Source organism: Dermacentor silvarum, chromosome 3 (genome assembly GCF_013339745.2).
Source record: "Dermacentor silvarum isolate Dsil-2018 chromosome 3, BIME_Dsil_1.4, whole genome shotgun sequence".
Taxonomy (NCBI): domain Eukaryota; kingdom Metazoa; phylum Arthropoda; class Arachnida; order Ixodida; family Ixodidae; genus Dermacentor; species Dermacentor silvarum.
The window spans coordinates 168,824,118-168,850,931 of NC_051156.1; the positions used below are offsets into that span (position 1 = coordinate 168,824,118).

General features: G+C 46.1%; 1 protein-coding gene across 12 annotated transcripts in view; it reads left to right on the plus strand.

Annotated features, from left to right (window-relative positions):
• Positions 1-17,411, plus strand: part of LOC119446043 (uncharacterized) — a 49,910-nt gene extending 32,499 nt beyond the window's left edge. Inside the window, exons 10-16 of one of the 12 annotated variants that reach the window (XM_049663839.1) lie at positions 3,038-3,148; positions 3,295-3,405; positions 3,552-3,662; positions 3,809-3,919; positions 7,931-8,282; positions 16,191-16,284; positions 16,410-17,410. In XM_049663839.1, the coding sequence (XP_049519796.1) occupies positions 3,038-3,148; positions 3,295-3,405; positions 3,552-3,662; positions 3,809-3,919; positions 7,931-8,282; positions 16,191-16,284; positions 16,410-16,428 (909 nt within the window). In that variant the 3' untranslated portion in view covers positions 16,429-17,410. Of the gene's footprint in view, positions 1-3,037; positions 3,149-3,294; positions 3,406-3,551; positions 3,663-3,808; positions 3,920-7,930; positions 8,283-16,190; positions 16,285-16,409 lie in introns of all 12 variants that reach the window. The other 11 variants (XM_049663840.1, XM_049663845.1, XM_049663842.1 and 8 more) reach the window with 11 other exon arrangements.
• The last annotated feature ends 9,403 nt before the right edge of the window (positions 17,412-26,814 follow it).

Genomic DNA, 26,814 nt, shown 5'->3' on the forward strand with positions numbered 1-26,814 from the left:
ATGACAGCAGGCCGCTGGTGCACAGGAGAGCAGAGCCGCGAGCAGGATCGAGGACCAGGTCCACACGGTAGCAGGACACCCGGTCGCCAGTCCTCGGGCTCGCTCAGCAGGCAGGTAGCTCAGGCGTCCCGGTCCCCAGCATGAAGCACTTCACCAGGCCGCTAGAACAGCAAGCCGCTGGTGCGCAGGAGAGCCCAGCCACGAGCTGAATCTCCGACCAGGTCCGCACGGTAGCAGGACACCCATTCGCTCTCTCACTCTGCGCGCTCTCGTGCCGCTTCTTTGTTCGTGGCACGTGGTCGTCTTCTTTTGTTATCACCATCGGCACTTTTCATCTTGTAGTCACCGCCACATGCCACTATCCACATCATCATAGTGCCGAAATCCCTGGATTTTTATCTAAAACAGATTGAAGTTTCGAATTAACTCTATCAGCAATAGGTCCATTGAGGATGGTGACAAACCTTACTTGAATGTCCAAAATGAGCCCCACCTTCCGTGTCAGAGTTGTGCCCAAGCATTCGATTTTCTAGATGTTGGCTAAAAATGTTAAGTGGGCGCAGAAGTATGTTAAGTCACCTTCAAGCATATTGTGGCACAGCGCAATTAGAGCCCTCCTCGCAGCGATGTTATCAGCTGCCTTCAGCCTAGTTGCCCAGCGAGGGAAAACATTAATAAACAAAATAAGGCTAGATCGAAACACAGAAAAAAGCCATTTGAGGATGTGAAAATCAAATGTGAGCACCAATATAAGAGGCATCTATAGGCGCTATAAAAGTGCCCTTAAAATGTTTCAGGAACCATTGCTTGTGCTTTTTTTAAATAGGCCCGATAAGGGTGCAAGGAAAAAAAATTGGAATTTTGCCTAAACTTAGTCTCTAGTCGTTACACAAAACCCTTCAATTTTCCACATCACGGATGGTATTCTCAGTCATGAAAGTGGTTGTATCCCCAAAAGTGAACGAGATTTCGCATGAGCAGCCCATGCATTGCCAGCATCTACAGGCACAGTAGCATTAGTGGCACTGACACATCCAGTGCTGTAGTCGCCCGAAATCTTGCGAGAGCGATTCTATACCTGAAACTGAGTAACCCATAATACTGCCCCATGTGTTTCCTCCTCCTGCTTGCTTTTATTTTTACGGTCCTATGGAGCGTATTTTTCGGCTAATATTGCTAGAGGAAGCTCTAGCCCTACAAGTTGTACAGTTACCTTGGGAATGACGGATATCATACATGGATTTGTCCGATCTTTGTTCTCGGGGTATCAGATGTTCTTGTGCCTTTGTTTGCTGCGCTTTACCTGCCTTTATCGGCCTAAGTTTAAAAGCAATCTTGTATTTCTAAACACGGAAGACAACAAGGCTTTCTGTGCATGCATAATTGTTGCGAATTGTTGTTTATAAACGCAACATTTTGCTGGAAATTTTGTTGCGAAGTCAAAAAGTTGTTTGTAGCCAGAAAGGACAAAGTTTGGGCAAAACGGCGTAATAACCATCATTTTCAGGCTGGCTGAATTGCCAGGCCTGCAGGTCTCGTAAACAATTTTGCCAAAGCTCCCTCTAGTAGTTGTTGTAGTGCAGTGGAATCTCATTGATATAATCTTCACGGGAACCTGAAAATAAAGCGTATCATCCAAAAATTGTATCATCCAACGTATTACAGTGGAATCTCGATGATACGAATTTTTCTGAGGTCCCGGCTGAGCCCCATTACTTTGCAACGTGCTAGAGAACGGTTGATACGAATCGATTTTCGACCCGCGTTGGTTGATACGAATAAACGCCACCCCACCGGCGACCGCGAAAGAGAACAGCGCACAGTCACGTGCGTTTTCCCTTTCTCTTTTGGTGCGGAGGCGCGGACGCGGCCCCGGACAGCGTGGAAGCTGCGACTGGGCGCGAGGAGTTTGAAGCGGTAGTGCTTTTGTTGCTTTTGTGCTTTTCTTTTTGTCTCTTCGCTCGGTGCGTCGGCCACGCTTCCCCACGCGCGGCCGCCGCAGCAAGCGAAGGTTCGTGCGGTCTATCGCTTCAACGGAAACTGAGCGGCGTAAGCACAGCGCATACAAAGGTCAGAGCCGTGTGGAGATCGCTTTAAAGATACGGTGCGCGTGACAACACCGGCAGCCAGCACAGGCGCAAAGTACAAGAACGCATTTGTTGGCAGAGTAGGAGCCGCCCCCCCCACTCCCTCCCTCCCGCGCTACCTTTCGCGTGGGATGATTGCTTCGCCAGTTACCCTTGCACTCGGTTGCAAGCATTTGGCGCCACAGCACAGCGTTGCCCCCACTCCCTTCCATACCCCCACGGCCTTTCGTGCAACGGAAGTCGCATTTGCTCTCCGCTGTGAGTTCGCTGTCCATGAAGGCGCGCGTCCCCCACGCGCTTTCACTCGCACATACGGTGCGTGGTGACGACTTTATCGCCCTTGGACTCGTGCTCCACGTCTCATGCTCCTCCTCCGCATCGCCCTCATTCATCTCCTCTCCCATCTGTGGGCGCACCTCGTGCTCGCTACCGCCCTTGTCGGCGAGATTTTCCCGCGGAATCCACAATTTCGTCTCACGCGGCTGCACTGTAAGCGGTATGCGTATACATGGAGTTCTATGGGAGGGTAAACGGGAGTCAGGAAAGGCCGCGTTGTAGCCAGTTCTGCACTATAAACGGTTACGCTATAAGTGGTCTATACTGTAAATGCTTTTTACGTGCGTGTGCTTGAGCGAGTTCACCTCTCGACTCTTTAATTTAGCTAGTTTTAATTGTGTTTCGATGATATGAATTTCGGCTAATACAAATTTTTTCCGTGACCCCGTGAGATTCGTATCATCGAGATTACACTGTATCCAACTAAATCGTATTTTCAGGAAAAGAAAAAAACGTATCATCCTGAAAAACGTATTACGCAGAGTCGTATCAACGAGGTTCCACTGTTATGGAGAGCACATTGTCTGAGAGTTTTTTTCCTGTGCTTCTTTCACACTGTGGACTTGTCACTTTGCATGGGCACAACCTCAAAATGTGCACGTCTTGTTGCACAGGATGCCAGGAAGTCGTCTCGTGTGACATTCGTTGTCAGCAAGGTGAAAGAAAGCATGGCTGCTCGACAAGAAGGCCCGCGGGACTCGATGCCCGTCACTGCAGACTCCGAGGTTTGTGGTTCAGTCTCTTCTTCGGCCCTAGTATAAAACTCTATGGTATATGGAGAGCATGTCAGTTTTTGCTGTGGTTCTTGCACACTTTAGACTTGTCACTTTGCATGGGCACAACCTTAAAATGTGCGCATCTTCTTGCGCAGGATGCCAAGAAGTCATCTCGTGCGACATTTTTTGTCGACAAGGTGAAAGAAAGCGTGGCTGCTCGACAAGAAGGCCCGCAAGACTCGATGCCCGTCACTGCAGACTCCGAGGTTTGTGGTTCAGTCTCTTCTTCGGCCCTAGTATAAAGCTATACGGTATATAGAGAGCATGTCAGTTTTTGCTGTGGTTCTTGCACACTTTAGACTTGTCACTTTGCATGGGCACAACCTTAAAATGTGCGCATCTTCTTGCGCAGGATGCCAAGAAGTCATCTCGTGCGACATTTTTTGTCGACAAGGTGAAAGAAAGCGTGGCTGCTCGACAAGAAGGCCCGCGGGACTCGATGCCCGTCACTGCAGACTGCGAGGTTTGTGGTTCAGTCTCTTCTTCGGCCCTAGTATAAAACTCTACGGTATATGGAGAGCATGTCAGTTTTTGCTGTGGTTCTTGCACACTTTAGACTTGTCACTTTGCATGGGCACAACCTTAAAATGTGCGCATCTTCTTGCGCAGGATGCAAAGAAGTCGTCTCGTGCGACATTTTTTGTCAGCAAGGTGAAAAAAAGCATGGCTGCTCGGCAAGAAGGCCCGCGGGACTCGATGCCCATCACTGTAGACTCCGAGGTTTGTGGTTCAGTCTCTTCTTCGGCCCTCTGACGATATAAAAGCCTGTTCACCATGTTCGGGCCATGGTAGCCAGATGTAAAGCGTAAACAGTCATTTGATCCCATTCGTTCAGACAGCGAAACAAAAAGATCTTGCTTTCTGGGCACCAGCAGTCCTAAGTAACCTGGCTGCTGAGTTCGCCCCCACTGACTATACGTGTTTAAGTGTTTAAAATTTCACATGGTGGGGTCTAGCTATGAGTGCGTACTATACGTGAGTTAATTTTTTAAGGTCATGGGCATACTTGAAGAAATGAAGCCCACCTGCGCCTTTTCACCACGCTAAATTGCATAGCAAGAAAAGCTGCACAATGACCTTCGCTGCGCAGATCAGTATTCCCACCTGATACAGGCAGCTCTCAATATGCAAGCAAATGCTGCTCACGGCGCCTAATGTGGCCTGTTTTCAGTGCTTAAATTTGTGCACACATGTGAAAAACCTCCTCGATTATAATTTATATATGTAAGGTTCAGCATTGTCAGTTTAAACGGAAAAATGTCTGCCAATATTATTTTTTTTTTTTACGCATAAAGGTCAGTGAATGCAAATTTACCATAGAGCAGTGATCATCGTGCTGCTACGAACTTATGTACATGCGCTACGATGCGAGGAGCCTCGCAGGGTCAACATCGTGTGTCAGCCTACTGCCAAAACAATTTATAATTTTTGAATAAGATAACATTCATTTTATTGTGTTCAAAACAAAATATGCCACTGCTGCAGAAAAGAGAAGGAGGAAGTGTGTGTGTGTGTGTGGGGTGCGAGGATATACGGAAAGGTTGTGGGAGTGCTGGCTCGTTTCGTTGCAGTCTACATGTTGTGGTGATTGCAGTGCATGAACAAGCTCACAAGTTCGCTGGTGGTAATGTGGAATCCTGTCTACCTAGCCTTTTTAACACGAAAGTGTTTTATGCCGGGGTCCACCAAGACTTCACTGACGTATTTCCGTCACGGAAATACGTCACACGAACATACACGAACATAATACAAAGAAAGAAACCAGAAGAAAAAGTTCCACAAACATGCAAAATTTGGAAATCGAACCCACGACCTCTCGGTCCGCGACGATAGATCGCCGAGCGTTTAACCCATTGCGCCACAAACGCATTTGCAGAGAGCTACACAGACGCGCCTTATATATCTAACACTCCTCCGTGTACCCGCGCTCTTGCTCGGGGCGGTGCCGCCGCCTACGAGCAGAAAAGAGAAGTACTGCATTATGACACTAACGCGCACCGACAGTATAGTGCCTAGAATATACTTACTAGTGTGCCGACCGCCGGGAGTTTCCAATGGGAGACGCTGGCACTGCCGGTGATGCCTTCCGCCGGAGGCCCCCAGACGGCGACACTGTTTGGGACCGTGCTAACCGAGCGGCGCATCACGCGTCGCTTGCGCTTCGGGTGCACTTCGGATGCGCGTTCGTAAGCGCAGTCGGTTGCGGCGCGTTGTTGCTTTCGAGCAAGTAGCGTGTGGTGCCTCCGCACGTCATTGCTGGGGTTCTTTTCTCACTTCTTCGGAAACCACGTATTTATTTATTGGTATTTTTCGCAGGAACACCCCGTATCGTGTAGCGTTATAATGATAACTGTGCATACGATCGTTTGTAAGTGCAACAAAATCATATTCTTTCGATTACGCTTTGCACCTCAACCAACGTTCCGCAGAACGAAACGGGCTGGGACAGTCCATTGGCGTCTGTCGCACACGCGCGCGTTGGCTAGAGACGCCGCTCGGCATAGCACGGTCCGTACGGCTATCGCCGTCTGGTGGCCGCCGGCGGAAGGCATCATTCTCCGTGCCACCGGAAAGCCCGCGGTCGGCACACTAGTAAGTATATTCTAGGCACTATACCGACAGTGAACGCTTCGGTGGTCTCAGCATTACGACGCCTCGATGCCAGCATTCGAAGGGACGCTGGCATCAAGAAGCACTACCAACGCCACCTAGGTGGCGTTCACCGTACTCAGCACAGCGGAGCGTGGCCTCCGCAATTAGCTCTGAAAATGTTTCTGAAGTTGATCGCGGAGGCTGCAATTACGACGCGCTGTACGCGCTGATTTGACTCGGTGACGATTCAGTTACGTGCTTTGTCTTGCGCGTTGTATTAGTGTGTCAGTTACGTGCTTCGTCTTTCGCGTTGTGCTAGCGTGTGCAGCGTAGTGCAGCTTCCATATGCACGACGGTTGCTCATGGTCATCGACGTTGGTAGTCGTGATGGAGGAGACGTGCCACCAGGCGTCAGCGTGGGTGCATCAACGCCTAAGGGCGCTTTAGCCACAAAACACCAATAGACATTATATATCAATGTGCAATAAACATTACACTACTTCTGTGAAGACACGTTTCACTTTCGTGTTCTATACCGATTCCTATATAAGAGGGATCAACCACATTTTTGTTTTAGTAATGTACACAAAAATGTAGTCGCAGTTTCACCCGAAAGGCGAAGCATCAATTGCGATAGCAAATTTGTAGAGAGCTATACGGAGTAATGATAGTAGCTTTATCAGCTGTATAAACTTGGAGATGCAGCAGCCCCGACAACACGCAGAACTGTTGTCGACGCCGTCGGCGTTTTGCCCGCGTTCGCACAAAATGCGTGCCGCGTTGGTGACTGTTGCCGGAGCCTCTGATATAAATAGGCACTTGATGCCGCAGCTAAACGTTGCCTCCCCCCCCCCCCCCCCCCCCCCCCGCGGCCTTTCGCGTGTCGGAAGAAGGCGTGTTTGCTCTACATAGATAGTGATTGTAAAGGAGGAAAGGATTGTAAAGGACGCCTACTTCTGCAGCCCTTGAGGGAGCACGGCACAGAACGCGCGTTTGTTCTCCGCCGTGCGTTCACTCCCCGTGAAAGCGCGCGTCCCTCACGCTCTTTCACTAACACATAGAGCATTCGGTGCGCGGCGACGGTTTCATCTCCATTGACGTCATACGGAACCTCACGGCGACGCTGACGGCATAAATCTGCTTTGGAGTGTCCATATAATTGCTATCACAATAAAATGTTTGATGGCGGGCTCCATCAAAAATTTGTCCGGTGTACGTACATCACTCGGTCATTATCGTGAAAATCTGCGAGATGGTGATACTGTGCCTGCCTAATGGCTAGGATAATAGGCATGGCAACATTAGAGGGGATTGTTTTTCATGAAGGAATTGTGGTCTTGAAGATTTGTATTTGTTGCAAAGAGAACATTTAGCTATGATTTATTTTATCACCGAGTGATTCCTTGGACATATTGTCCAAGGAATGGCACCATGGACACCTAAAAGGGTAGTAAAGATGGCAGTGCTTCGAAGTGGCATGCTGTCAGACTCTGTTCTGGCAACCCAGTTCCATGTAAGCAACAACTGTCATCGCTCAGTGGCGCACGCTCGCCCATGCACATGTATGGGCAAGCACGTGATGCCACCAGAGCTCTAATGTTGCACTCTCGCCACACATGAACTGACCATCACATTAAATATACCTATGACGCCTGTCAGCCTCTGGGCTGATATTTACACTGGGCAGCACCACAGACCTCGTGTGCTTGCTGTAACTGTCATTGCTTCGCCCTTCGAGTGATACTGTATTTAATAAAAGTTAAATATTTGTTCGAGCTCTGTACCTGCGAAAAGTTACAAATACACTTGTCTTATTCTATTGGTGTTTGAAGATCGGATGCACTCGCTCATAATTCCTGCATAGTCGCATCGTGCCCTTCCTAGACTGCTGCTCGAAAACTTGGTTATTCAGTGTATTAGTTACAGATATAGCGTTGAACAGCAGAATCTGTAGTCATATGGGATGTTTCACTGTAAAACAAATATATGTATATATTCACATTAAAAATTAGAACGAACTGGTAAGCTTGGTGTGAAAAATTATCCACTGAAAAAAAAAAAACGGTAGATGTTCATCTGGAAAAATATATTCCCTGAAAGAGGCTGAATTTTCTGAAAATAAATACCTTTCCTTTGCAGGAGCCCCCGAAGGAACCTTCCGGTGCGCCGATTTTCGTTTGCAAAAAAGAAAAGATGGACGCAAGACTCGAAGGCCTCGGCGATGCGCCACCTCGTACTACAAACTCCGAGGAGCACCACGCCGAAGGATGTGGCAGCTTGCCGCAAAAAGAGAAGAGCGACAGCGAGAACATTGGAGCCACAGAACAAAAGGAAGCTTCACAAAAAGCAGCCCGGCTGTCCAAGCAGGCTCGTCGCACCGGCAAGAAATCGCGTGACAAACCTCGTGACGCCAGCCCCGCGGAAACGGGACCACCTCAGCGCAGTGGCAGCCTGCTCAAGCCAGAGCCGATGGACGTCGGGGCTGGTTCCTGTGAGTGGGCTCTTTTCACTTGTTGGCAACTGTACCACAGCGAAGCTGTATTAGGGAATCGTTTCCCTAAACACCGAGAACAAATAACAGAATACACGAAAAAACAATACAGCTTAGACCACTTATAACGTAACCGTTTATAGTGCAAAACCGGCTATAACTCGGCTTCTTCTGACTCCCATTACGCTCCCATAGAACTCGTGTATACGCATACCACTTACAGTGCAGCCGCACGAGACGACCTACCAGTTATACAGTTAAACCTGGATATAACGAAATTGACAAATTCTCAAACTTCGTTATCAAGAGGGTTTCGTTATATGCAGGTTCGGCACAAAAATTTGGAAAAGAAATGCTTACTGTATTTACTCGATTCTTACCGCTTACCGATGGTGTAGCGTCATATAAGGGTTTATAGTCCGATGTTATCGGCGTGCGGGCCAGCGTTGTCTGCAGCCAGTCGGGCTACGCCGGTTACGCTGTGCCAGCCGAAACGCCATGTCCTCTATACTCCGACGCGCGCGCCGTGAGTTATCTTCAGAGCATGCGCAGAACGATTCCAAGCCCGCGCGCCGCTGTCTGCGACCGTCGGCGAAGCGGCGTGGGCGCCTTTATTTCTTCGCGCGAAATGGCATTGTGGGTCAGCGCAGGCGGCGCGACCAACGTGCGAATGGGTCAGGGCCCGTCAGGGTGCGTCGGAAGCTGCCAGTTACGTTAACACGCGCACGGCATTACGTCGAACTATACATGGCCCTATAGTGTCACCTAGTGTCAGGTTAGTGAAGTGAAGCGCAGAGACTTGTGAAGTAACCAAAGAGTGGCGCTGCCAGCGCATTGAAAAAAAATGTTTTTCTTTTTTTTTTTCTTCGGCAACATCAATTGGAAAAGGATAGTGCAGGCTTGGTGAGCTAGGCTAGCTGCAGCAAGCGGCGGGATCAGGTTTTAATAAAGGGAGGGGGAAAGGTCACGCCCGCGGCAGCACGATCGCCGGGTCGAGGGACGCAGGCCCGCCTCGCGCACGCCAGCACGCACGCACACGGGTGCTCGCTCTCGCCTCGCAGTCGCCGTGAATTCAAGTGCGCCAAGCGCGACGCCACCGTTTCGCATTCCGTCGCGGCGGAGAAGGTCCTCCCGGTTGCTGCTCACGCAAAAATGACAAAATTTGGGGCGAAATCTCTAGGTTGTCGGCGGGGAAAGTTCTTTATTTCGAGGGGGTCTCCCGCTGCCACTTTGTTACGTAGAGGTCTCAAATACATGTGCTTCTATAGAGTAACGGCGGGGAATAGAAAAAAGTTGTCGCAGTTTCACCTGAAAGGCGAAGCATCAATTGCGATAGCAAATTTGAAGAGAGCTAGTATACGGAGTAATGATAGCAGCTTTATCAGCTCTATAAACTTGGACATGCAGCAGCACCGGCAACACGCAGAACTGTTGTCGGCGCCGTCGGCGTTTTGCCCGCGTTCGCTCAAAATGCGTGCGGCATTGGTGACTGTTGCCGGAGCCTCCGATTTAAATAGGCACTTGGTGCCGCAGCTAAACGTCGCCTCCCTTCCCTCCCCCTCCCCCCCCCTCCCCCACGGCCTTTCGCGCGTCAGAAGAAGGTACGTTTACTCTACATATATGGTGATTGTAGAGGAGGAAAGAGACGCCTACTTCTGCAGCCCTTAAGGGAGCACGGCGCAATAACGCGCGTTTGTTCTCCGCCGTGCGTTCACTCCCCGTGAAAGCGCGCGTCCCTCGCGCCCTTTCACTCGCACATACAGCTTTCAGCGCGCGGCGACGATTTCATCTCCATTGACGTCATACGGAACCTCACGGCGACGCCGACGGCAGAAATCTGCTTTTGAGTGTCCATATAATTGCTATCGCAATAAAACTTTGTTATATCCAGGAATTTGTTATATGGAGGTTCATTATAAGCAGCTTTAACTGTAGTACAGCTTCCACGGGAAAATCTTGCAGACGAGCGCAGTAGCGAGCATGCTTCTCAACGAGGTGCGCCGGCTGATGGGAGGGGAGAGCAGCGAGGCCGATAAGGGGATGATACGCAGAGCAAGTGAACGGTAAAAAAGTGGCCGCAGCGCGATGCATGTGCATCGTGGTTGTCTAGGCAATGGAAAAGCCTTTGCTCGGCACCACGCTGAACACGGCTTCAGTTTGTGGGCACCCGTTGCAACGTGCGTCATCGTGAAGTGCAGATATTGCACGTGCCACCTTGACTGCTGTAAGTTAAAACGCTGTTCCACAAAATTAGTTCGGAGCCTTTAGGCTTAATGTCGACATCCAAGCTTCTGCCGTTCCTACCGTTACGCGCACATACAATCTGGGTAGCCGATCACAGTAGTTGCCGCAGCTGGTCGCCCAAGAATCCAAACTCGCTCCACAGGTGGTGCTGTCAGTTCAGCCCATGCTCATGATCGCATCCTCAATTTCTATGCAATTGTCTACGGGTATAAACATATCAAGCGCGAGCTTCCCACAACGGCATGCCACCCGACACCCCCACCGGCTAGGCCTAACCAACGTGCCTCATCGGGAGTCTGCTACCAAAGTTACGGCTTGATGTCAAGTCGACAAAACACGCCGCAGTTGCTGCGCGAAACTTGTAAAGCGGAGGAACCATGATAGTGAAGGCACAGGTGGCACTAGCAACCCTAAAATAGCGGCAGCTTGATCCGCAGTCGCCATATTTTCGGCATTGCACACACACGCTGATCAGTCCGGGAAATCGAACGAGAGGCTGAACACGTCCTAAATTTTGGTCACCATTCTACATTAATTCTGTGGAGTTGGTGGCAGTGCCATGGGGAATTTCCAATAATCGATCACGTTTTCTTCTCTGTCAGTTTTCTTGTCTATCTCATGCAAAGACCGCAAGTCCTCGGGCAATAAATTTACAATGAAAGGTTAGACGGATGCAAACATCTCTGTCACGTGCACAATTCCCAAACAACTCAACACAACACATACCAGATGTCTTAGCAGACATCTGGTATGCTGCAGTGTATGCCATCGAACCACATGGAGTGTTCATGTACAGGTTAAAGTACAGTGCTCAATGCTTCAATTGCATAAATGCGTGATGATCTATCACTGCATTTCTAAGGATTAAGCTTTCAGAGCATCGAGCATTAAAGGGTCCCTGAAACAGTTCGGGCAAATTTTGTAGCTGCGTAGGGTCCAGCTACAGTAAAACATTTGGGCCACAATTTAAGTGAAGCGTCTGATATTGACAGAGCTACGGACGATTACAAGTTACCGTCCTCCCTAGCCATGCTTCTCCTCAACTCTTTCGGAGAGTGATCGGGGCTAAGCTCTGCCTTCACTGGCTCTGCGTCATGATCTGACATCATGCCGTCTACTTCCAATTGTCTTGGAGCCAGCACTCAAAGCCTATCCAACCTATCCGCTAGCCGCCTGGCTGTCGATTCCCAGCGAGAGTTATCCAAGCAGCGTGCATTGTGAGAGTTGTCACAGCGCTGAGCGTGTCCTACTACTGCTGTGATGTACTACTACTGCTGTGATGAAAGAGATTTAGCATAGACGTACGTGAAAGGCCTTATCTGTCTGCACGGTCCAGCCACCTGGTGGCACAGCTTAACTAGCCAAACCCAGAGCTAGTGTTGCTGTAACTAATGGTAAACCTTTTTAAACATATAAAAATACATGTTCACGATTACACTCCTGCTGAAAAATTACACCAGCAGCAGAGTAGAATACACTTGGTTGCTGCTGTATTAGCTCTGTGATTGGTGGAGCTCTGTGCCACCCACCAGGTGGCTGCACCATGCAGGCCATTCACGTTTGCGCCTCTGCTCATCCCGTAAAACGCCCAGTCCACTTGCGCTTGCCAAACGCGCTAAACTTTATAGGCACCGGGCGGCCGTCGTAAGGCGCCAGCGGCGCGCCGGCGATATGCTGGCGAACAGCGCCGCGAACGGCAGCTGCCAGAGCACTGGCATGTGAAGCAGACGACGGTATGAAGGCGCTCGGTGCTTCCAGTGATTTGGCTATGCGGGTTTTAAGGGCTGACGCACCGGAAAATGCATTTTCGTGTGTCTGCTATTGAGAAAGGTCGTCACTTGTATGAGGCAGATCACATTCGTGGCATCAGGTAGTATATAAAGCATAAAACGAACGCAAATTGCGATGCAAATGCACCACGCGAACGGAGCTCATCGCGGCAAGCAAAGACGTGGAACTCCAGCAGTTATATTCCAGATGTTATTTTGCATTGCGCTTTAACATTACCGCGTACTTAATCATGGAAATATGCGAATAACACAAAAATTATAGACCGAAAGAAAAAGGAGACATACGTCTTCCTTATTCTGTTTCTTGAGCTGCTTCACCGATCGCACATGTGTCAGTAAGTTCCCGTTCTCTGTCCGTTATAGTTCTTTTATCTTTGCAATGCTTCCCCATTCTTAATTGCTTATAAACTAGCCCAATCTTCAGTCATGGCCCATTTTAGCTTAGCGCGGCGGGAGCTGTCGGTGGTGGCGAGTGTGAAACGCCACTGCATTGGCATTCGCCGTCGATGCACAGCACAGTCGTGTGCCGGACGCAACCAGAGTTAGGAATTGCTAGGAAGGAAAATGTACATTAAAGGAAGACTGATACACAGATAAGACGGCAAAATGACTACAAATCTGAGTGTTCGCCTTCGGTGCCCAAGCTCCGGAGCCGTTACACACTGCGGAGGCGAAGACAGGCAAGTGGGACACTAAGCTCTTGCGTATGAACGGCTCTTTTATTAACGTTAGAACAACTAGACCATAGCAAATCAGCGTCCGAAATGTACACTGCCCAGCAATTGAAGCGCTGGCAGCGTGCGGCTGCCGCTGTATTTTTTTTTTTTTTTTTTTTTTGTTCGTGTCACAGGTGAGCGCCGTGGGACCAAATGCAGTCATAATGCGTTACGAAGGTTCTCGCTTTCACCCTACACCACAATGCATCAGTTTGGTGTCCCCAGCGCTTACAGTCAGTCCAAAAAGCACTGGCGACCATGCGATTCGAGTATCGCGTTTCAATTGCTGAAAACTGAACGCGCTGTTGCCTACAGACCGCACATATACAGACTTTCCGCCTGAAAAACGCGATGCTACGATGAACAACGGTTAAATTGAATGGCCTAACCAGCTTCAGTCATGTTTCAGTAACTGTTTGTGCACCCAAAAAACGCAACATGTTTGATCAGACTTGGTTACACGGCAGCGCCTGCTGCGCGCGGCCCGGCCGCCACATGCCATTCGTTCGCGGCGCCGCCGCATGAAGGCGCCACCAGTCCAAATTCATCCCGCGCCCGGTGCCTATTGTGGTAGAATTCCTTTGGCATGAAGTGACGATCGGATACCGAGAGCCTGATGCACTTAATGATCAGAAAGACCAACCCTAACGACTTCTGTGCGTTTGTACAAAATCGTCAGAATCGTTTCAGCATCCCTTTTAGTGTACCCTGTACCTTTCGTCTCCGTGGTATGAAAAGGCAGGCTTACAAAACGCTGACACAAGAACCATAAGGACCAGTCAAGCACCGACTATCAGCTGAAAGGTTGTGCAGCAGCGGAGAAGGGTTTAATTGTTCTAGGCAATAATGCGGCATGGAAACATGGTAGTAAGCAGTTTTTGTTACCATACGAGTAGAACACACAGAAGTTAACAGAGCAGCAGCTGCTCATTGTTACATCAAAGTATTGTTAAAACCAGTAATGCTGTAAGTGGGTTCCACTGGGAAAAAGTAATGGGGCAGCGTCGCTTGCACTCCCTTTTCGCCCGGTGGCAGCTCGCTAGTGCAGCCAGATGCCGCACCAAACCGCGCTCCGCAATTATCTTTCCTCCTGCTTCCTGTCTGTGGCTGCTGGTGCTCACTGCCACTTCGTTGTGGCCTCAGCAACAGCGGTGAGCTGGCAGTCGGTCTTTTTTTTTTCCCTCATTTAGGACGCTGTCAGTGAGTCATCAATATGGTCACAGTGTATTAATCGTGACCTTGACCTAGATGAAGCATTGAGCCCACAACGATTCAGCGAGATAGCAATTTGATAAGGAAGCTTGCTTCATGCTTGCGTGACGGTGAGGCATAAATGCCGCGTCACTCATTCGTGTCCACTATATCTGCAGTTTCGTTTTGCTTTTTGAAGTGAGATTGTCCAGAATTCACTACGATGCAGAAATTATCAGTGTCAGCTTTTTGGATGTCTGGAACCGATTATGCTTGGATCATCAGCAGCAGCAGCCTATATTTATGTCCGCTGCAGGACTGGCTTCAAATATTGTATCATGATCAATCATCTTGGCTCTGCCAAGCACGCAGTCTTTCCACAATGCCAGTAACGCCGTTGCTCGCAGACGCTTACGTGTCTGTTACTCAGGCATGCAAAAGTGACCGAGAATATTGCTGGCGGCATATTGGAAAGGTTCCATACGGTCTACAGGTGGCCAGCGTCCTTCTGTTTTCGCAACTGCCGTTATCTAGAAACTGCTTATCTCTTTTTTTTTTACCAACTTTGAGTTAACGCGATTTTACTGTATGTCCACCTTGGATTCCTTAACATGTAACCGAGTACACACAGTACACACAACAATACGCACAGTACACAAGCATTTTTGCATTCCACCGCGATCAAAGTGTGGCTGCCATGCCAGAAAATGAACTCGCAACCTTGGGCTTAGCAGCGCAGCGCCATAGCAAGACACCACAGTGGGTAGCCTGGCTCATAAGCAATAAGCTGGATTCCAGCAGCAGCAACTTGGAATAATATCCCTGTCACACAGCACATGTAATGTCATTTGCAGCGAATGAGATTACGTCAGTGCCATTTTTGTTGCTTCTACATGGGCATAATGAATGACATTCACAGCTAATGGCATTCGCCCATTGAATCAGTTTCCCGAACTCATGCACATGCGACTTGTGTGATCTCGACGACAGGGGCTTGGCAAAAAAATTACAAAATCGATAAGTTAAAACGAAATGTAACATATTTTCAAATAATCTTCCAATGTTTACCATTGTATTGCTAACAATATAGTGAAAATATGTAAACAAGAAGCACGATTTTTAAGGTTTCATTATCATAGCAGCCTGCCGATAAACATTGCCATGAATTGCGAATGCCATCTTGTTTACCCATGTAGGCTGGGAATGCAAGACCGCAATGACATTCAATATGAATGTCATTCTCTTCAAATAACATTACATGTGCCGTGTGACAGGGGTATAAGTCATTTCAAAAAAGGGCGTTGTTCTCTGTCTTTTATTGCAATAGCAATTATATGGACACTTTTGGCGAATTTCTGTTGTCAGCGCTGTCGCCATGAGGTCCCGTATAAAAAGTCCATAGGCGATAAAAGTCCACGGCATAGGCCGTGCACTGTATGCTGTATGTGTGAGTGAAAGCATGCTATGGTGAGCCGGCAATCGTGGCTCGCGCTCACAAGGGCAGGGAAGCGCGCAGTCTTCCAGTCACACACAACGCTCTGGAGGAAGGATGGGGAGGTGCAGGAGCTGCGCCTTACTGCAGCCCCGCGCTCCCACCAGGCTGGAAGTCTCCAGGGGTGGGGTTTGTGCGGCGGGAGCGGAGCCCGCCCTCCCTATGTTTTCGGGGCTAAGATCACATTGATGCGAGCGCCGGCACGAAGCTCAATTCGCTCACTGCTGCTGCTGCTGCGCTGACTCACTCCAGCGTTTTCACAGCGAGTTTCCGCAATCATTGTGCGAGATGCGTTCTTGTTTGCATGTGTGCGCATGGCACCATGCTTGTTAATTTAGTTAGTGTGCCTGTGTTTACAAGTTTATATGGCCGATAAAACTACTATTCTTACTTTGTATACCTATCCACTAATTTGCTATCGCTATCGATGTTTCGCTTTTGGGCGAAACTGCGACTTTTTTTCTTTTCATTTCAGCAACAGATGAAGACGGTGCCCCACGGTCTTCAACGAGTCGGCCATCCAGGAGGAAGTTGCAGCCCAAGAGCTACAAAGAGCCAAGCATTATGACGTAAGTGCGAACGAGATAAAGTTTTCCCAATTGCAGTAAACGAAAAATTGCACAAATTTTTTAGCCAATTTTACACTCACATTCATAGTAATATTTCATCTTTTTCTTTTTTCTCTCCTTTTCAGAAAACTTCGACGACCATGATAACAGCGAAAATGGCCACCAGTATTGTATATAGTTATAAATTATGATGATTTTATGACACCATTTGTTTTACAGCGTTATAAGAGCTTATATTTTTACCTTTGACAAAGGCCACTGTCATTTTTATACTTTTTAGCAGTGTAATTTTAGCAGTGTGTAATCCATTTGACAAATAAACTGTCATCTAAAGACACGGGAACAAGACCAGATGCACATGTGTGGCGGACCAGACAAAATGCAGACCGAATTTGTAAACTTCGAGATTCAAAGATTCTAGCCCAAAACTGTCAGAATCTCTTGGATTCAGACTGGATTTGACTTAAACACTATTGCAGTCATGCCGAGTGTTTACATGTTGGTAGAGTCTGAGACGTTGAGGAAAGCCTGGTTCCACTTAGACTGGCAGCATATTTTAATGCATGTGCTATTGAACTCAAGCTTGTACAGTATATAGCAAGTATTGAAAGCATCTAGCATATGAATTCTCAGTTTCCTTCAGCAAGAGGCACGACTGGTCCAAGCGAAGGTGGTCTTGTTGTACAATACAGAGTCTGGAAACTTGCAAACATGCTATGAGCCTTGACAGTTATGTCTGCAAGTCGATCAGCAAAGCCATATTCACTTCTACTACAGCTAAATGGGTTTTTCTACCACTTAAAGGATGGCTCTCGCATTGGACAGTTTTGGCCTCTACTGCATTTTTTAGCCTGTTGTCCTCATTGTCTTTGCATCGCATTTAAAATTTGCAGACCAACTAGCCTGCAACAAAGTTCTTGTGTAACGCAATGTTTCATTGTGAGACAAGGAAACAATGCACTCATGCTACTGTTTTAGCGCAGAACCACTGTCTGGTGCATGATGCGAAATTGTGTTGCACAATTTTGGGGATGTGCTAAGAAAATAAAGTTTTTTTTATAGATTATAAGAATTGGCCAAGCTTTTCACTTCATTTTGTAGTCCTTACCTCCTTCCAGGATGATCCTTTCCACAAACTACGAAGTTTGCTTTTCGGAGCAACTAAAATGGCCTCTTGTAGCATCCGCTACAGTTAGGTGAATGACCCCCCCCCCCCCTTTCTTTTATTTTTTTTTTATTTTTTAGAACTCAACTTTTCAGTGCCATGCAGGATCTTTTGTGGCATTAGGTTTAGATTAATGAAAGCAAGGAAATCGTCTGGTTGTGGTAGTTAGTGATGAATAAAGACGAGGATTCCCACTATAAAGTTTAATGGGTTAATACTTCATTATTAGTAGTAGCACCTATGCTAGTGGTAAAGTATTGAAATGCTGTGTTCACATTTGAGGACACACTCCATGAAGATGGATGACAAGCGAAGCTTGTCCCTTTGTATACCTAACTGTCCCCTTTGCCATCAACTTCATTTACTGGAATGCGCCCTTGTGTTTCATTCATCCTGCCTTAGAATCTCTTCATTCATTCATACTTGTGTCACTATTCGTCGCAGCAGATCACACTGATGAGGAACAAGTTGTTGTCAAACCACAAACGCTTGCGTTCGATGTCTCAAGTTTGCTCGGCGGTGTGGTAAGCACCATCCGCCCACCATTGCCACTTGCGATTCTTGAAAATTAAGTTGCTTCAAAATTAAATATGTCCATTACGTAAGACAATGAATGGCTCATACCCTCTTAAGCAATGGCTCAAATCCCCGTAAACGCAGCCTCCCCTATTACGATGACGGAAGAGAAGTGAAATTCTACGCTGGAATGATGCGCGGCAACGGAGCTAGCTGTGGAAGACAACGACGAACGCAGGAGCAATCGCACGAGCGCATGCGCGCGGTTGCGCCGAGGGGTGCCAACATGCCAGCTTTAGAAGAAGACTACGACGCTCAAGTCATTGCTGATGATGATAGTTTTTTTGCATACATGGATGCCACCGAATTCTACCTTATGACAAGCTTCGCTTGAAAAAAACAGTTAGGAAGGTGCTGGGAAACACCCCATGGGTTTCTCAAATGGGGAAGTAGTGGAAAGAAATGCTGTTGAAAAATCCGTGGCGATTTAGTATTAAATGCAAGAGAAATGCATTAGCATTACGTTGCACCTTTTGAGATCCCGGATCAATGATTTAAGACATTGCAAGGTGTTGTTCAGCAGCTCGCTCAACACACGTCCTGCCTCTTCGAGGAGCGAAGGGTAACTGTGTATGTCTGTGTGTATACATATATGTATACACACACATACGCACTCTTATAATCTCCCATCCTTTTAATACCATGTGACCAGCTTCACCAGACACGCAGGTATTAAAATATACGTAAGCATTTTTAGGTGACTCGCACTTGAAATCTGTACTTCAGTCTGTAAGTAACGATCTCTCCATAAAGAAAAGTAGAATAAATTCGAAAGGAAAATGCAGGTCCAACGAGTTGGAATTTATATACAGCGAAGCTTGGTGCGAGTGCATAGAGTTGAAACAAGAGTTTGTGCATATTGACTGTCCGCACAAAGTGACACAGAATGCTTTACTCGGGCATTGTCAATTACCTGATGACATGTATGTAATCCACTCTAGCATACCCCTTCCTGAGGCCAGCTAGTTCTCTGGGTATTTATTCATTTATTCAGGAACCTACGTTGCCATTATTGTAGGGAGGTCGAAAGAATAACCTGAATAAATAAAGGCAGGCGGAGAGGTGCAGCTGTCACTTTAACATTGAACTAAAACATACATCTTGCAAGGCTGAGCAAAACATATTTGCTGGAACATCCACAACACTTGCATCCAACTGATTCCATTCGCGAATCGTAAAAGAAAAAAAAACTTGGCGAATACATCCATACAACTTTTTTCTCGAACCTTTTAGCATGATCATTTCTGTGCGATAAGTAGTATCGGCTTGTCGTGTAGAAATATTTATTACCAGTTTCATCATGAAAAATGGAATGAACAAATTTTATTTGCAAAAATTTTCGTTGATGATGAAGAGCTTTCCAACCTTATACTGAAATTAATGTTATAATTACGACTCTCAAAGCATGCAGCACGGTTTTGTATGTGTTAAATCTTGTATATGAACATTTTGCCATGAGGATCCCATACTGTACAAGCATATTCGAGGATTGGTCGTACATTGGTCACATACAGAGCTACTTTAAGGCATTTTAGGGCAGATTTGAAGTCACGTTTATTGAAATTTAACTTGCCATTGGCTTTGTCAGTTATATAACCTATATGGTTATTCCAAGATAAGTTGGAAGATAGACACTAAAGTATATAAAGGGGCCCTGAACCACGACTCGGGCTTGGTAAAATAACATAGTCCGCGGGTAGCGTACGCTGCTGTGGACATCTCGGCCAAGTTCTTTTGTCGCACGCGGTGCATGGAGCTCGCAAGCGGAGCGCGAGGTCACCTTTTCACGCTCTTTTCAACAAAATTCATGTTCCTCACTCTTTTCTGGACACTTTATTTCCCAATAAAGCATATTTCCAAATGCGGCTATATGTCGGCTACATAGCATAGATACCGCGGCCACCGGGGGTGCCGCCACAAGTCCACTGGCTAAGTGCACTGTGGCTCACTGAAGACAACCGGGTTTGGCTTGCCTTTAGTGTGTCGTAGGCACCAAAATCTGAAATCGTGGCACCTACGTTAACATCCAAAACGAAATTTGAACTGCACGCTACGGTGACATTTAGAAGGCAGAGCATTGTGGACACACTCAACTCCACCGTAGCCTTTGCAGTGCAAGGCGTCGATGAAAAAACGCAAGCACAGCGGAGGCCATGCTTGATTGCCAATAACTCCGCTTCTGCTGAACACATTGAAGTACTTTTTGCAGCAAAGTATTTCTGAAATAGTCTATTTTCACTTCAAATGGCTTTCTCCATTTTTATAAAAATTAGTTCAGGGCCCCTTTAAAATGTTCAACGCAGCCAAGTGCAGTACCAGAGAGGCTATAACAAGAATGGAAGGGCTTGCGTTTTCTGGTAAAACTAGTAAAACAACACATACTTACATTCAAACGCATTCACTATTTCTTGTACCATGAAACCGCAGTTTCAAGATCTTGTTGTAAGACATCAATATCATCCGTGCCGTGTATGGATTTATATATGACACAATCATCTGTGTACAGCCTGACATTTGAAGTTAACAGCTCTGGCAAAACATTAATACAAACGAAAAAAAAAGTTCCGGCCCTAGCACAGAGCCCTGTGGCACCCCGGAATTCATGTCAACATATGAAGAAAAACCATTTAAGACAACAGACTGTTTTCTACAAGACAGATAATCCTTCAACCAACCAAGAACAGAAGCAGGCAGACCATAAAATGATAATTTATGTAATAAATGAGCATGCGGGACAGTATCAAATGCCTTCTGAAAATCTAGGAATATGGAATCAACTTGTAGCCCCCTATCATATAAACTTAAAACATCATGAGAAAATTCACACAATTGTGTAACACACGATAAACCAGATTTAAAACCATGTTGAACTGAAGAAAAGAAATGATTGGATTCGAAATGATTTATAATACTGCAATAGATTACGTGCTCATAGGTTTTACAACAGACGCTTGTCGAAGAAATTGGTCTGTAGTTAGTGACACAACTTTTAATACTGGACTTTAGTATTGGCACCACTTTTGTAAACTTCCACTCAGACGGGAGTTCCTGATCTTCTAGTGATTTAGAAAACAAAATAGCAAGAAAGGAAGCCAAGGCACATCTCTTCAATAAGTGATTGGAAATAATGTCAGGCCCTGGAGCCAAGTTTTAATTAAGGCATTCAAGAAGAGTGCACACATCAATTGTGGAGACATAAATGTCAGCCATAGGTTCAAAACGTGGCGTATAACAGATGGCATTTCACCTTGGAATGGTTCATAAAGCACCAATTGATAATATCCGTTCAAACAGGCTGCCTTATCCGAGTCTTCCGATAAGTTTGAGCTTCAATAATGTCCGGTTCATTTTATTAACTACTTTAAGTTCCCAGTAATCCAGGGTTTATGATAAGCCCTATGCTTCCCTGTAATAACTTTGGAAGGAACACGACACTTGACAAGACTAGCGATCTCGGCTTTAAAATGTTCCCAAGGACTGGTAATGTTCATGACCAAAGACCGCTCATGGAATTCGGCCCAAAACAACAAAATATTGGACAATATTACATCATAGTTACCGCTTTCATAAACATATATTCTTCACGGCTGAATTTTCTTTAACCTTATGGTCTCGAAAACATACTACCGACAACTACCTCAGAGTCACTAATCCCCGTCATCATTGTAACTGACGTTATAAAAGCAGGGTGGTTACAAAACAAGATCTAGTATGTGTTAGCACATGACCCACAGTACCTTGTGGGGGAATGGACAAACTGATGTAATGCATGCTCGTTAATAAGTTCCTCAAATATCCAAGCCAGACCGCGAGCACAAGACAGGAGTGTAACTTATCCATTCAATATCCGGAAGGTTGAAGTCGCCTCCCAACAAAACGTGCTCAGCACAAAAAGTAGCCAATGCTTCAGACAAAACTTCAAGTGGTTGCACATTGTTACAGTTTGGAGGACGATAAAAACTGTACACAACAATGCATTGCGCATCAGACAATTCAACTTTGCACGGCACTGCATTGCAACATTGCAATGAAGGTTGTCAAAGGATACTGACACTCTTTTCAATCTATTATCAACCAGAATGAAAACGGCCCCACCACGCGCATCGCAATGTTCGAGATAGACGTTTGCATGAGATGGAAAGACTTCTGCATCGTAAATACTGTTGTCGAGCTATGGCTCGGTGCCTAAAATGATATCGGCATTTGTAGTAGCCACAAAGTCCAAAAAAGCGTACTTTAGGGATTGACAGTTTACGACAAGAAAGGCAAGTTTTTGCTGATTGCACTTTTGGCGTTGCGTGGACGGTATTGATTGTTACTGCACTGTTTCTGTGTGATCATTGGCCGAGTTATATATAAATGTTTTGCCTCCCATAACCAACTTATTGATGCGGAAGCATCAAATGGCTCATTGAGTGAAAAAGCTGGCAGCATCTGTAGCAGCGAAACGGCAACTAAATTCTTATTGGCTGCGAGACCACGTCACGAGCGCGCCTTGACGGAGCAGAGAAGGCGAATCGGAACACCTCCCGCTGCGATAGCACGCCAGGTGTTGTTTGAGCGGCGAGGACATCAAAACGCACCAAGCGTCTCAGCGCCGCTCACTTGCCCACAAGGAGTTCATAATGTGAAGGACCACTCAGTGGCATTCAATTGAATGCGTTCGCATTCACAACTCGTAAGAAGAGCTTAGGTGTCTTCGGATTTTTAAAGCGAAGCTTGAAAGTTTCATTGTGCTCCTTGACAAATGCAACGAGGTTTTTTCCTTTCCAACCGGACGCTAATTGAGTAATCCTCACTTACTCGTAGAGTGGTACTTCTTAGTTCGTGCGCCTTCACAAGTACATTTTGTTTTTCTTTGAAGGAACGAAATTGTGCTACGATTGGTTTTTTCCATATCTGTTCCTTGTGACAGAAAAACGACATATCCTGTGAGCATGCCGCATATCTGATGATGTCACCTGGACACCCAAATAATCTGCACAAACGGACAGCACTTGACACTCTGAATTTTCTCAAGTCTCGCTTGATGTGTCCCTTACGCCGTAAAAGACCAAGTTGTTCCCACGTGACCTATTTTCAAAGTCATCTTGACACCTTACGACTTTGTCCAGCTGTGTTGCTAACAGAGAGTTCTCAGATTTGAGCTCGAGCAAATATGCTCCTAACTGTTTTAGCATCGACACTTGACTAAAGTGTTCTCCTGATTCTATTGGAAATTACCTTGGTGAATATTATTTTGCACAATACTGAAAGCAAGCTAATGGACCTATAATTCAAATCTTTGTCTCCTTTTTTATGGATTACTATGATGTCGGCATTCTTCCAACTTTATGGTACACTTGGAAGTCTGGAGGCATTGCGAATCAAGGGTCTCAAGATTTTGGAGCATAATATCCTCTCGATCTTTGATCAAATAACTGTTTTTTATCTCCTGCTGCTTTCCCCTGGGACATGTCTTGCAAATCCCTTCGAATCTCATAGTTAGTTGCACATGGGACTTCTGTATCCTGTTTGTCACTATTATTTCCAATCAAGGTTGCATGACTGCTTATATGTACTGTACAGTTCGGCATAAAGTTCTCTGCTGCCTGTACTATACTGTCAAAATTGCAGGTCACATTACCCTCCTTATCTTTCACAGCATACATCTCTCTCTTTCCTATGCCAAGTTTTCTTCTCACTGATTTTATGCTGGCCCCATTTTTTACTGCTTCATCAATCTTTCTGATGTTATAATTTAGAATATAGCTTATTTTCTCGTTTGCTAGCTTTCACAGTTCAGCAAATTCTATCTGACCTCTTGAGTTACACTTTCATGATTTGTTTTCTTTATTAGGTCATTTGCTTCTTGCAAGAGCTTGCCCATTTGTTGTCTTGGTGCAATACCTCCAAATTCAGGTGTATAGTCTCTCTCATTATCTTTATCCTCCTTTTCTCAAGTTGCATACTAGCCTGAATTCATCTGCTTTTCAGCTGACTGTGTTGAGGTTGTCCTGCTTCCTATTGACTAATATTGCTCTCTCTTCCAATTGAGAACTTGACCTAACTAACCTATGATCACTGCCCTTTATTCTACCTAAGTGGTGTGGTAGCTCTACCTAGCTGTGTGCATACCACACCGTAGTGCATACACTGATCTAAGCAGAGCAGACTGTGAACGTCAAGGTAAATTTATGAAATTCTTTTTTTGGACGCTGATAGTCTTTCTTCCATCTCATCTTGTGCATCATCGAGGTGCGACGCCTGCAATACCACGTTCCTAGGTGCTCTGAACGAACCAGGCGAATGTATTCCGAACGCTCAATTTCAACCAGCCTAACACAAACTGCTCCACAAAAGCACTCTAGAGTGCTCGAAAGCGACCAATCAAATGTGCCATTATGCGACATTCTTCACTCCAACACGACTGAAATTTCCCGTTCACCCAGGTAGTAAAATTATAATGTATTTGAAATACGAATGCTCAGAATGACGGTACTACCCGTAGATATTTTTGCAAGAATTCAAACTACAATCTTTTTGGCACAGACGTCTCCGAAGTTGAGTGCACTCAACACGAGTACACCTTGTTCATCTGCCGAGTGCAAGATTACCTTACCATATGAAGAAGTGAAACATTCTACACCATGTCATACCATGCCAAGTTAACACGTTAAGACGAGTGTGGTGTACTTATTTCCACATGTGCAACAAGTAGTTGTGACGGGATGCCCAGTATCCTGTGTAAAATGCAGGCAAAAACAGTGTGTGTGCTGCCATACTCTGCTTTTATATAAAAGTAACAAGTGGGATTTTGCGAGGTTATGCCACTGTTCCGCAGTAGTTGCCCCATATTTCACTGTGCTGTACGATTCTTAAAATGTGGACACAAATACTGTTCCATAAAGTCTGGCACAGCTGAGAGCCTATCTTCGTTAGAGAGCTGGGCCAGCACAATGTATCCTTTGCTACGGTATAACCATGATCGACTGACTGATTATGATAAGTAGGCGCACCACCACTTGTACCACCAACGAAATGCAAGAAAAAAAATTTAATCAAACATAAGTGTTATATTATCCCAGTCCTGAATAGCAAGTCAATCAAATTTTACTGTGACAGCAGTTAAAATATTGAAGCTGTGTTTGCAGTCTCCATCCATTCTTCGTGTTATGGCGTCATCAGTATCGCATCACTATCAGGTGTTATCTTCAGCTTTGCCATAAGGCGAAGGAAGACAAGAGTTATGAAGATCCAGTGCACATGCTGAAATCCACAGGAAGCGAAGCTTTTGTAAAGCTGTTAATTGCTATACAACTGCCGATATTCTGCACTGCATTTTACAACATAGTAATTACATGCCTGCTTGACATGATGCGGCAACCCCCACCACATAAATGCGGATTACAGTCTCCGGAATTGGCCTACTTTGTTACTGCACTATCTCCAGCATCAACCCATTGTACTTGTTGAGACAGTGACGAAGCAAACACACCACAGCATCAGGAAGAAAACATAAAGGTTTGCTGTCTTAAAAGAAATTATGCACTCGAAGGCATTTCTTTGGCATCTGTTTCAGTCAGGATATTTAGGTACTATAAGTTGCTTCACTGCGACTAAATATTATTCATTACTGTGGTGCAGCCAAAGGATCAGAGGCAACATTTTCTTTATCTACGGTGCCAGAAAGCTCATTTACCACATTCTCTATTTCATGGTATTCATTGCTGCATTTTTCAGAATTTGCACCGCGATTGGATACATGCTTTTTCTTTGCTCTCTTGTAATATATTAAACATGTAGCATGCCAAGCCTCTTGCTTGGCTAACCTCTCCACCTGTCAATAAAATTTCTCACCAGTGCGCAGGCATTTTGACATACTGGTTGACATATGCGGTTTCCGGAATAAGCAATTTGTGTGCATGGTGGGTGGGCTTTGCAATGAGAATAACGTAACATGGTAGGGCGTGTCCAAGAGACTATTGACCTAGGCTTGCGATCTGGCATGACGCAGCAGCAACATTTTGAGCAGTTAGCTCACAGCAAAATGCAAAGTATATCTTTTTGTTTAATACTGTGTCCTCAAGAAGATGGTGGTGTTCGCTGCAGAGTCCACTGGTGTCACAGTAAATGTGCTCAGAAATAGCAGAATCACGGAAGCCTTCTCTTTAAATATGAATTTAAATGTAGACACTCTCTTTCTGCCTTGATTAGCCTCCCGAAGCAACATTTCTTCCCTGCCTTGTCCCATACCAGAGCTGAACCGCCTTACGTTTACGTCATTAACATTTACCTCCTTTTCTTTCTTCTCATTTTGCTGCACGACGCACTCCCAGTTAGACTGCACTAGAGGGCTCTTTAAGTCAGTGGCAGTATTGCCATTGGTGACATTGTAGGCAATGCATCTTACGTGTGTGTCTTACGTCACTTGTGTGTGATCTCGACTCTGGCCAGAAGCGAGGCTCCCTTGAGAAGAGCGTGCCGGCTTCTCTGTGAAATTTTGGCTGTTTTTCACTCCATGCACCTACATGATACTTTGCAGACACAATTTCCACTGCAGGGTCCCCATGCGCCGCGTTCGTCTGCTTGCAGTGCCCAAACCTGGTGAGAGGCGCTCTGAGGATTCAACTATTATTAACACAGTTCTATGCTCACTATATAAGCCTGAAAGAAGCTCTAAAAATATTGTATTATATCAAGCTCAAGATATTTTAAAACCATAAAGTAGTCTTCACAACATCCACTTGCTTCTTAGCAATCCAGACTCATTTCGTAGTCCTTAAATTCACTGAAAAATTTCCAAAATC